This window comes from Ranitomeya variabilis, chromosome 1 (genome assembly GCF_051348905.1).
Source record: "Ranitomeya variabilis isolate aRanVar5 chromosome 1, aRanVar5.hap1, whole genome shotgun sequence".
Lineage (NCBI taxonomy): Eukaryota > Metazoa > Chordata > Amphibia > Anura > Dendrobatidae > Ranitomeya > Ranitomeya variabilis.
Window position 1 is genome coordinate 11,917,663 of NC_135232.1, and position 12,761 is coordinate 11,930,423.

Consider the following 12,761-nt stretch of genomic DNA (forward strand, 5'->3'; position numbering starts at 1 on the left):
TCCCCTGATGCCTTTGCCAGTGATAGAGGAGCCTTTCCAGAGGATCGCGGTAGACATTGTGGGCCTGCTGGCCGTCCCCAGCAGCTCTGGAAAGCAATACATCCTTACTGTGGTAGACTACGCAACTCGGTACCCAGAGGCAGTAGCTATGTCGTCAACTAGGGCAGATAAGGCGGCGGATGCCCTGTTGGCTATCTTCTCACATGTAGGATTTCCCAGGGAGATGCTTACCGATCAAGGGACCCAATTCATGTCTCGCCTAATTCTCTGTAAGAGAATACAGGTGAAGCATCTGGTATCGAGTGTGTATCACCCACAGACCAATGGTTTGTGTGAACGCTTCAATGGTAACCTCAAATAGATGCTACGCATCATGGTTGAGACCCAAGGGCGTGACTGGGAGTGGTACCTCCCACACCTGCTGTTCGCTTACCGAGAGGTTCCGCAGGCTCGACTGGGTTCTCCCCCTTCGAGCTCCAGTATGGCAGGTGAGTCCGGGGACCCCTTGGGTTGGTAAGGAAATCCTGGGAAGAGGTGCCAAACCCTTCTGAAGTGTCCATAGTGGAGTATGTCATGCGCTTCCGTGACAAGATGCAGACCTTGACGCAGTTGGTGCATGACAACATGACGCAGTCAGGCTGATCAGAAGCATTGGTACGACCAGAACACCCGGGAGCGGACCTACCACGTGGGTCAAAACGTGTGGGTGCTGGTCCCCGTACCAAAGGGTAAGCTTCAGGCAGCCTGGGAAGGCCCGTACATTGTCCACCAACAGCTCAACCCGGTCACCTATGTGGTCACGCTCGGGGTAGGCGTAAGGCCTTTCACGTCAATATGATGAAGGCTCATCATGAATGTGAACCTTTTGTCCTACTGGTCTGCAGCCTGAACGAAGATGGGACGGTGGGTCCATTGAGGACGTGGAGGTAAGTGCCTCGCTAACTGAGCCCCAGTGGTTGCAGTTGTGGACCAAGCTGGAACCCTTCCGGGCCGTGTTCTCCAACCGACCTGTTAAGACTGAGTTAGCGGTCCACGAGGTGAACACAGGGAATCATGCCCCACTACAGCGAACACCCTATCGAATCTCTGACCAGGTGCAGCAGGTTATGCGCCAGGAGATTGATGAGATGTTACAGCTGGGGGTGATTCAACGGTAAAAGAGCACGTGGGCCTCACTTGTAGTTCTCATGCCCAAGAAGGATCGGACCACCCGGTTCTGTGTGGACTACAGAGATCTCAACGTCATCACAGCCTCTGACGTGCACCCAATGCCGCGCATCGAGGAGCTGCTTGAGAGATTCACCTTTTGCATTGAAGAACTGAAATAAATTCACTTTTTAATGATATTCTAATTTTGTGAGAAGCACCTGTATATAATAATAATTTTTATTTATATAGCGCCAACATATTCCGCAGCGCTTTACAACTTATAGAGGGGACTTGTACAGACAATAGACATTACAGCATAACAGAAATCACAGTTCAAAACAGATACCAGGAGGAATGAGGGCCCTGCTGCTCGCAAGCTTACAACCTATGAGGAAAAGGGGAGACACGAGAGGTGGATGGTGACAATTGCTTTAGTTATTTGGACCAGCCATAGTATTAGGCTCGGGTGTTCATGTAAAGCTGCATGAACCAGTTAACAGCCTAAGTGTGTAGCAGTACAGACACAGCGTGCTATTAACTGCATAAAGTGTATGAGAACATGATGCGGGGAACCTGATTATTATTTTTTTTTTTATTAGGCCACACAGGGATAGTTAGGTTAATGCATTGAGGCGGTAGGCCAGTCTGAACAAATGCATTTTTAGGGCACGCTTAAAACTGTGGGGATTGGGGATTAATCGTATTAACCTGGGTAGTGCATTCCAAAGAATCGGCGCAGCACGTGTAAAGTCTTGGAGACGGGAATGAGAGGTTCTGATTATTGAGGATGCTAACCTGAGGTCATTAGCGGAGCAGAGGGCACGGGTAGGGTGGTAGACTGAGACCAGAGAGGAGATGTAGGGTGCTGAGCCATGGAGTGCTTTGTGGATGAGGGTAGTAGTTTTGTACTGCATTCTGCAGTGGATGGGTAACCAGTGTAATGACTTCCACAAAGAAGAGGCATCGGTATAACGGTTGGTGAGGAATATGATCCTGGCAGCAGCATTCAGGACAGATTGGAGCGGGGAGAGTTTGGTAAGAGGGAGGCCGATTAGTATAGCGTTACAATAGTCCAGACGAGAATGAATAAGTGAGACAGTAAGAGTTTTTGCAGAGTTGAAAGTAAGAAAAGGGCGAATTCTAGAAATGTTTTTGAGATGCAGATAAGAAGAGCGAGCCAGTGATCGGATGTGGGGGGTGAATGAAAGCTCAGAATCAAGTATGACCCCAAGGCAGCGGGCATGTTGCTTTGGAGTAATGGTGGAACCGCACACGGAAATGGCAATGTATATATATATATATATATATATATATATATATATGTATTTTGAAGAATATTTCCTTTGAAAACGATGTGTAATGACAGAGAATTTCTCTGTGTAAAGGCTCATGTTAAAATCTCATTGCAAACGGATTTAAATCGGATTGTACTCAAAATCACTTTTTTCCATCCTGACATCGGAACTTTTTTTTTCATACATATGGGTATGAGCCGTAAGGCTGTGTATTTATGCTCTGAAATCCTCTTACTCTACAGTTGAAGCTAACACATACAGCTCCTCTCCGTCATATTTCCCACACACAGCTCCTCTGTTATATCTCGCTCAGTGGTTAGCACTGCAGCCATGCAGCGCTGGAGTCCTGGGTTCAAATCCCACCAAGGACAACATCTGCAAGGAGTTTGTATGTTCTCCCCGTGTTTGTGTGGGTTTCCTCTGGGTTCTCCGGTTTCCTTCCACATTCCAAAGACATACTGATAGGGATTCTAGATTGTGAGCCCCATCAGGGACAGCGATGATAATGTGTGCAAACTGTAACGCGCTGCGGAATATGTTAGCGCTATATAAAAATAAAGATTATTATATCTCTCCAACACACAGCTCCACTCCGTCACATTCCCCCCCACACAGCTCCTCTCTGTTCTATTCCCCCACACAGCTCCTCTCCATTATATTCCCCCACACAGCTCCTCTTCATATCCTCACACACACACAGCTCCTCTCCACCATGTTCCCCACACAGCTCCTCTTCATATCCTCACACACACACAGCTCCTCTCCACCATGTTCCCCACGCACACAGCTCCTCTCCATCATATTCCCCCCCTCAGGTCCTCTCAATACCCCACACACAGCTCCTCTGTTAAATTTCCCCCACACACGCAGCTCCTGTCATATTCTCCCCCACATGCAGCTTATCTCTGTCATATTTCCCCCACACATAGCTCTTCTCTGTCATATTCCCCCTCCCACACAGCTCCTCTCCATCATATCGCCCCCAATATGTTCTATGAAACTCAGTGTTGGCAAAATGTTAGAAATTGTTCTGAAGTTCAGTGAGATATTAATTACATCTTATCAAAGGGGTGTACTCATTTATACTGAGCAATGTTTATTAAAATTTATAGAACACAGAACATAATTACAGTATCTGTCCTGCATGTCTTCTTTCATGTTTTACAAGATATGATTTGTGTATGAAAGATTTACCACATTCTGAACATACTTCAATGCGTGACTTCTCTCGTGGCTCACAAGACTTGATTTTTTTGAAAGCACATTCCACATTGTAAACATGAAAATGGGTTCTTCCCTGTGTGAATTCTTTGATGTCTAACAAGATGTGATTTATCTCTAAAACATTTCCCGCATTCCTAAGATGAATATGGTGTCTCTCTAGTATGAATGTTCCGATGTGTACTAAGACTCCCTTTAGCGCTAAAGGACTTTCCACATTCTGAACATGAATATGGCTTCTCTCCTGTGTGAACTCTCTGATGTTTAATAAGATACCCTTTATCTGTGAAGGATTTCTCACATTCCGAACATGAAAATGGCTTTTCTCCTGTGTGAATTCTCTGATGTGTAATAAGATACCCTTTATCTGTGAAGGATTTCTCACATTCTGAACATGAAAATGGCTTTTTTCCTGTGTGAATTCTCTTATGTGCAGCAACTTGCGATTTATATAAAAAACTTTCCCCACATTCTGAACATGAAAATGGTTTCTCTCCTGTGTGAATTCTCTGATGTGTAATAAGAGCCGTTTTAAATGTGAAGGTCTTCCCACATTCCGAACATGAAAATGGCTTTACTCCTGTGTGAACTCTCTCATGCGCAGCAACTTGTGATTTATATAAAAAACATTTCCCACATTCTGAACATGAAAATGGCTTCTCTCCTGTGTGAATTCTCTGATGTATAATAAGATCCCCTTTATACGTGAAGGACTTCCCACATTCTGAACATGAAAATGGCTTTTCTCCTGTGTGAATTCTCTGATGTGTAATAAGATGCCCTTTCTCTGTGAAGGCCTTCCCACATACTGAACATGAAAATGGCTTTTCTCCTGTATGAATTCTCTGATGTGAAATAAGACTCTCTTTGTATGTGAAGGCCTTCCCACATTCTGAACATGAAAATGGCTTCTCTCCTGTGTGAATTTTATGATGATTAATAAGAAACCTTTTAGCTGTGAAGAACTTCCCACACTCTGAACATGAATATGGCTTCTCTCCTGTGTGAATTATCTGATGTGTAATAAGACTCTCTTTATATCTGAAGGCCTTCCCACATTCTGAACATGAAAATGGCTTCTCTCCTGTGTGAATTCTCTGATGTTTAACAACACTCCATTTAGCTGTGAAGAACTTCCCACATACTGAACATGAAAAAGAATTCTCTCCTTTGTGAATTCTCTGATGTTTAGTAAGACTACTTTTAGCTGAGTAGAACTTCCCACACTCTGAACATGAAAATGTTTTTTCTCCTTTGTGAATGCTCTCATGTCTAACAAATTGTGATTTAGTTCTAAAGCATTTCCCACATTCTGAACAGGAGTATGGCTTCTCTCCTTTGTGTTTTCCTGGTCTTAAAAAATCTGAGCTAGTAATTTGCTTGTCACACTGAAATCTTGTATCCACTTTGGCTTCTGGAATTGTGGTAACAATGTGAGATTGCTCAGGAGAGGATTCCTCATGATTAGGATGATTATTACAAAGTGAAGTGCTGTGAAGTCCAGGAGGTCCATGAAGGGTAATGAGGTTTTCTCCATTAGAGTGCTTCCTGATATCTTCTTTTTTACAATTTAGTGATAAACCGTTAATTTCACAAGGATTTCCTATAAGGAAGAAAGATAGATTGGATGTGAATTCCTTCTACAACTCAAAAGAGATTTCTACATTTATTTTATGGAGCTCACAATGAAGAACCTCGTCAGTGAAAGGACTGGTAATAAGGAGTATATGGACTTTTCAAAAGCTTTTGATACGGTGCCACACGAAAGGTTGATACGTAAAATGAGAACAATGGGGATGGGGAAAATATGTGTATGTGGGTGAAGAGCTGGCCCAGGGATAGGAAACAAAGGGTGGTTATTAATGGAGAACACTCGGACTGGGTCGCGGTTAGCAGTGGGGTACCACAGGGGTCAGTATTGGGCCCTCTTCTTTTTAACATATTTATTAATGACCTTGTAGGGGGCATACAGAGTAGAATTTCAATATTTGCAGATGACACTAAACTCTGCAGGGTAATCAATACAGAGGAGGATAATTTAATATTACAGGAAGATTTAAGTAAACTAGAAGCTTGGGCTGATAAATGGCAAAAGAGCTTTAATTGGGAAAAATATAAGGTCATGCACTTGGGCAGAAGAAATAAGATGTATAATTAATTATGTGCTTAATTGTAAAACTCTGGGCAAAACTGTCATTGAAAAAGACCTGGGTGTATGGGTGGACGACAAACTCACATTTAGTGGCCAGTGTCAGGCAGCTGCTACAAAGGCAAATAAAATAATGGGATGCATTAAAAGAGGCATAGATGCTCATGAGGAGAACATAATTTTACCTCTATACAAGTCACTAGTGCGACCACACTTAGAATACTGTGCACAGTTCTGGTCTCCGGTGTATAAGAAAGACATAGCTGAACTGGAGCGGGTGCAGAGAAGAGCGACCAAGGTTATTAGAGGACTGGGGGGTCTGCAATATCAAGATAGGTTATTACACTTGGGGCTGTTTAGTTTGGAAAAACGAAGACTAAGGGGTGATCTTATTACAATGTATAAATATATAAGGGGACAGTACAAAGACCTTTCTGATGATCTTTTTACTCATAGACCTGAGACAGGGACAAGGGGGCCTCCTCTACGTCTGGAGGAAAGAAGGTTTAAGCATAATAACAGACGCGGATTCTTTACTGTAAGAGCAGTGAGACTATGGAACTCTCTGCCGTATGATGTTGTAATGAGTGATTCATTACTAAAATGTAAGAGGGGACTGGATGCCTTTCTTGTAAAGTATAATGTTACAGGTTATACAGTACAGACCAAAAGTTTGGACACACCTTCTCATTCAAAGATTTTTCTGTATTTTCATGACTATGAAAATGGTATATTTACACTGAAGGCATCAAAACTATGAATTAACACATGTGGAATTTTATACTTAACAAAAAAGTGTGAAACAACTGAAAATATGTCTTATATTCTAGGTTCTTCCAAGTAGCCACCTTTAGCTTTGATTACTGCTTTGCACACTCTTGGCATTCTCTTGCTGAGCTTCAAGAGGTAGTCACCAGAAATGGTCTTCCAACAGTCTTGAAGGAGTTCCCAGAGATGCTTAGCACTTGTTGGCCCTTGTACCTTCATCTTGCGGTCCAGCTCACCCCAAATCATCTTGATTGGGTTCAGGTCTGGTGACTGTGGAGGCCAGGTCATCTGGCGTAGCACCCCATCACTCTCCTTCTTGGTCAAATAGCCCTTACACAGCCTGGAGGTGTGTTTGGGCTCATTGTCCTGTTGAAAAATAAATGATGGTCCAACTAAACGCAAACCGGATGGAATAGCATGCCGCTGCAAGATGCTGTGGTAGCCATGTTGGTTCAGTATGCCTTCAATTTGGAATAAATCCCCAACAGTGTCACCAGCAAAGCCCCCCCACACATCACACCTCCTCCTCCATGCTTCACGGTGGGAACCAGGCATGTAGAGTCCATCCATTCACCTTTTCTACGTCTCACAAAGACATGGTGGTTGGAACCAAAGATCTCAAATTTGGACTCATCAGAGCAAAGCACAGATTTCCACTGGTCTAATGTCCATTCCTTGTGTTCTTTAGCCCAAACAAGTCCCTTCTACTTTTTACCTGTCCTTAGCAGTGGTTTCCTAGCAGCTATTTTACCATGAAGGCCTGCTGCACAAAGTCTCCTCTTAAGGCTGCCGTCACACTAGCAGTATTTGGTCAGTATTTTACATCAGTATTTGTAGCCAAAACCAGGAGTGGAACAAATAGAAGAAAAGTATAGTAGAAACATATGCACTACTTCTGTATTATCACCCACTCCTGGTTTTGGCTTACAAATACGGATGTAAAATACTGACCAAATACTGCTAGTGTGACAGCAGCCTAACAGTTGTGGTAGAGATGTGTCTGCTGCTAGAACTCTGTGTGGCATTGATCTGGTCTCTAATCTGAGCTGCTGTTATCCTGCGATTTCTGAGGCTGGTGACTCGGATACATTTATCCTCAGAAGCAGAGGTGACTCTTGGTCTTCCTTTCCTGGGGCGGTCCTCATGTGAGCCAGTTTCTTTGTAGCGTTTGATGGTTTTTGCAACTGCACTTGGGGACACTTTCAAAGTTTTCCCAATTTTTTGGACTGACTTACCTTTATTTCTTAAAGTAATGATGGCCACTCGTTTTTCTTTACTTACAATTTGTATTATGGCAAGAAAAAAGCCGCTACCAGTCTATTCGGTAGGACTATCAGCTGTGTATCCACCAGACTTCTGCACAACACAACTGATGGTCCCAACCCCATTTATAAGGAAAGAAATCCCACTTATTAAACCTGACAGGGCACACCTGTGAAGTGAAAACCATTCCCAGTGACTACCTCTTGAAGCTCATCAAGAGAATGCCAAGAGTGTGCAAAGCAGTCATCAAAGCAAAAGGTGGCTACTTTGAAGAACCTAGAATATAAGACATATTTTCAGTTGTTTCACACTTTTTTGTTAAGTATATAATTCCACATGTGATAATTCATAGTTTTGATGCCTTCAGTGTGAATGTACAATATTCATAGTCATGAAAATAAAGAAAAATCTTTGAATGAGAAGGAGTGTCCAAACTTTTGGTCTGTACTGTACATACTAGATTCCTTGATAGGGCGTTGATCCAGGGAACTAGTTTGATTGCCGTATGTGGAGTCGGGAAGGAAATTTTTTCCCCAATGTGGAGCTTGGTGTTTGCCGCATGGTTTTTTTTTGCCTTCCTCGGGATCAACATGTTAGGGCATTTTAGGTTAGGCTATGGGTTGAACTAGATGGACTTAAGGTACCTTCACACTAAACGACTTTGCAACGAGAACGACAACGATCCGTGACGTTGCAGCGTCCTGGATAGCGATATCGTTGTGTTTGACATGCAGCAGCGATCTGGATCCTGCTGTGATATCGCTGGTCGGAGCTGAAAGTCCAGAACTTTATTTGGTCGTCAGATCGGCGTGTATCGTCGTGTTTGACAGCAAAAGCAACGATGCCAGCAATGTTTTACAATGGTAACCAGGGTAAACATCGGGTTACTAAGCGCAGGGCCGCGCTTAGTAACCCGATGTTTACCCTGGTTACCATTGTAAAAGTAAAAAAAAAACAGTACATACTCACCTTCTGATGTCTGTCACGTCCCCCGGCGTCCGCGCTGCTGCTCAGAGCTTCCTGCACTGAATGTGTCAGTGCCGGCCGTAAAGCAAAGCACAGCGGTGACGTCACCGCTCTGCTGTTAGGGCCGGCGCTTACACAGTGCAGGGAAGCTGAAGGCGAGGGACGCGACAGACACGGCAATGTAAGTATGTAGTGTTTGGTTTTTTTTACATTTACACTGGTAACCAGGGTAAACATCGGGTTACTAAGCGCGGCCCTGCGCTTAGTAACACAACGTTTACCCTGGTTACCCGGGGACTTCGGCATCGTTGGTCGCTGGAGAGCGGTCTGTGTGACAGCTCTCCAGCGACCACAAAGCAACGCTGCAGCGATCGGCATCGTTGTCGATATCGCTGCAGCGTCGCTTAATGTGACGGTACCTTTAAAGTCTCCATTTAACCTCAAATACTATGTTACTATGTAACTATAACATTAGCACAATGACAGGTAAAGTGAGGAACACTTATAAACTGGTGACACTGGCACAATCAGGGGTGGAGATTAGACAATAAATAGTTCTTAGAGGGACCCCGCCATCAGGATTTACCCCCTCAATATACCACCTGTGCCATTTCTCTCTCAAGCTTCCTATCGTGCTCTTAGTGTAGAAAAGTGTCCATGCAATTAAAAATGGAGTTGTAATATTTCATTACTGGATGCAAATGAGATTGACTAGACAAAGGTGGCCGTACATCCGCGAGTAGCCGAGCTCCAGCCACCGTCATCATGTCCTCAGTATGCCGAAGGGCATGATGGAAAACCTTAGAAGACTGCAATCGCTCTGAAGGAACATTAACTCCTTAAGACCAAGCCACGTTGTAAGTTACTTATGTTACTGACCGAGCCGCATTCTGACCAGTGTCACTTTATGTGGTAACTCTGGAGCTTCCACACATCCCACTGATTCCGAGATTGTTGTCTGTGACATATTGTACTTCATGTTTGTGGTAAATTGTGGTCGTCATTATTTGCGTTTATTTATGAAAATATCAAAAATGTGACAAAAAAAAATTAAGAGTATTTCAGAGTTTACCAATTTAAACCATATAGTTAAATAACCAATAATAGTTCATAAAAAACATTTCCCACATGTCTACTTTACATCAGAATCATTTTTGAAAATTTTTTTTTGTTAGGAAGTTATAAGGGTTAAAAGTTTGTGAGCAATTTCTCTTTTTTTCCAACAAAACTTACAAATCCTTATTAATTTAGAGACCACCTCACATTTGAGGTGACTTTGAGGGGCCTATGTGACAGAAAATGCCATTCGATAAACTGCACCCCTCAAGGTGCTCAAAACCTCATTCAAGAAGTGATTCTTCACAGGAATTAATGGAATGTGGAAGGAAAAAATAAACATTTTAATTTTTCCACCACAAAAAATGTTGCTTTAGCTCCAAACTATTAATTTTCACAAAAGTAAAAGCAGAAAATGCGCCATAAAATTTGTTCTACAATTCCTCCTAAGGACGCTGATACCCCATATGTGAGGGTAAACTACTGTATGGGCGCATGGCAGGGCTCAGAAATGAAGGAGAACCATTTGACTCTTGGAGCGCAAAATCAGATGACATAGATAGCGGATGCCACGTCGCGTTTGCAAAGCCCCTGCTGTGCCTAAGCAGTGGAAACCCCCCACAATTGACCCCAATTTTAAAACTAGACCCCTCAAGGAATATATCTAGATATATGGTTTCACAAAATGTTATACCATTGAACTGTGGAGAAAAAAGTTAGATTTTTACCATTATATTGTTGTTTTAGCCCCAGATTTTACATTTTCAGAAGCGGAAATGTGTAAAAATGACCATATAATTTGTTACACAATTTCTGCTGAACGTGGAAATACCCCATATGATGCTGTGCAGTACTGTGTATCCACACGGTGAGACTTGGGAGGAAAGAAGCGTTATTTCCCTCCTGGAGCGCAGATTTTCCTAGAATAGTTTGCGGACTCCATATACAGAACCCATAAGTGCTAGAAGAGCAGAAATCCCCTCACGTAACCCCATTTTTTAAATTTCACCCCTCTAGGAATTTATCCACAGGTTCAGTGATGTATTTGACTCCATGGGTGTTCTCCAGAAACAAGCAGCAGTGGATGTTGCCAAGTGAAAATGCAAATATGCCATTGTAGTGCCCGTACATTGTAGTGCCCCGTAGATTGTAGTGCCCGTACATTGTAGTGCCCGTACATTGTAGTGCCCGTACATTGTAGTGCCCGTACATTGTAGTGCCCCGTAGATTGTAGTGCCCATATATTGTAGTGCCCAGTACATTATGCCCAGTACACTGTAGTGCCCAGTACATTATGCCCAGTACATTGTAGTGCTCGTACATTATGCCCAGTACACTGTAGTGCCAGTCATTGTAGTGTCCAGTACATTGTTGAGTCCAGTACATTATGCCCAGTACCTTGTAGTGCCTGTACATTGTAGTGCCCATACATTATGCCCAGCTTGCCCTTCTGGAGACGCCCACCCTGTAAATTAAGCGGTCTCTACTTGCTACAGAAATGCCAAATATATGGACGCTAACTGCGGTTTACGCACAATATGGGGCTCAGGAGGAAGAGGTATTTGGATTCGGGAGTGAATTGAGATGAAGCTCTTATTGGGAACATTTAACAAAAAAACATTTTGATTCACATTTATCCTGCGCTCTACGCTGAGCACTTACATCGGGGTTTCCGACTACCGTATACACTCGAGTATAAGCCGACCCGAGTATAAGCCGAGACCCCTGATTTTGCCACAAAAAAACTGGGAAAACCTAATGACTCGAGTATAAGCCTAGGGTGGAAAATGCAGCAGCTACTGGTAAATGTCAAAAATAAAAATAGATACCAATAAAAGTAAAATTAATTGAGACATCAGTAGGTTAAGTGTTTTTGAATATCCATATTGAATCAGGAGCCCCATATAATGCTCCATACAGTTTATGATAGCCCCATAAGATGCTCCATATTAAAATATGCCCCATATAATGCTGCACATGGCCACATAAGATGCCCCATACAGATATTTGCCCCCATATAATGCTGCACATGGCCCCATACAGATATTTGCCCCATATAATGGTGCACATGGCCACATAAGATGCCCCATACAGATATTTGCCCCCATATAATGGTGCACATGGCCACATAAGAGGCTCCATAGAGATGTTTGCCCCATATAATGCTGCACATGGCCACATAAGATGCCCCATACAGATATTTGCCCCCATATAATGGTGCACATGGCCACATAAGAGGCTCCATAGAGATGTTTGCCCCATATAATGCTGCACATGGCCACATAAGATGCCTTATACAGATATTTGCCCCCATATAATGCTGCACATGGCCCCATAAGATGCCCCATACAGATAATTGCCCCATATAATGCTGCACATGGCCACATAAGATGCCCTATTCAGATATTTGCCCCATATAATGCTGCACATGGCCACATAAGATGCCCCATACAGATATTTGCCCCATATAATGGTGCACATGGCCACATAAGATGCCCCATACAGACATTTGCCCCATTTGCTGTTGCTGCGATTAAAAAAAATAAAAAAATCACATACTCACCTCTCAGGCCCCCGGCATTTGCTACAGTCACCTGCTCCTCGTTCCACCACTGCCGGACACTAATCGCATCACTGCGCCTTCTGACTTGAGCGTCACTGCGGAAGACGCAGCGGCGCCGACGGTGGAACAAGGAGCAGGTGAATATCGCGCACTGCCCCTCGTCATACTCACCTGCTCCTGGCGCGGTCCCTGCACATCTTTTCCCCGGCAGCTTCTTCCTGTAGTGAGCGGTCACATGGTACCGCTCATTACAGTGATAAATATGCAGCTCCACCTCTATGGGAGTGGAGTAGGGTCCATATTCATTGCTGTAATGAGCGGTACCATGTGA

The 12,761-nt window shown here is 43.5% G+C and overlaps 1 protein-coding gene across 2 annotated transcripts in view; it reads right to left on the reverse strand.

The window, feature by feature from the left end:
- Positions 1–12,761, reverse strand: part of LOC143793520 (uncharacterized) — a 349,323-nt gene that overhangs the window by 269,068 nt on the left and 67,494 nt on the right. For both annotated transcript variants that reach the window (XM_077280557.1, XM_077280559.1), the window contains exon 9: positions 3,510–5,268. In XM_077280557.1, coding sequence (XP_077136672.1) covers positions 3,803–5,268 — 1,466 coding nt within the window. In that variant the 3' untranslated portion in view covers positions 3,510–3,802. Of the gene's footprint in view, positions 5,269–12,761 lie in introns of those variants that run through there.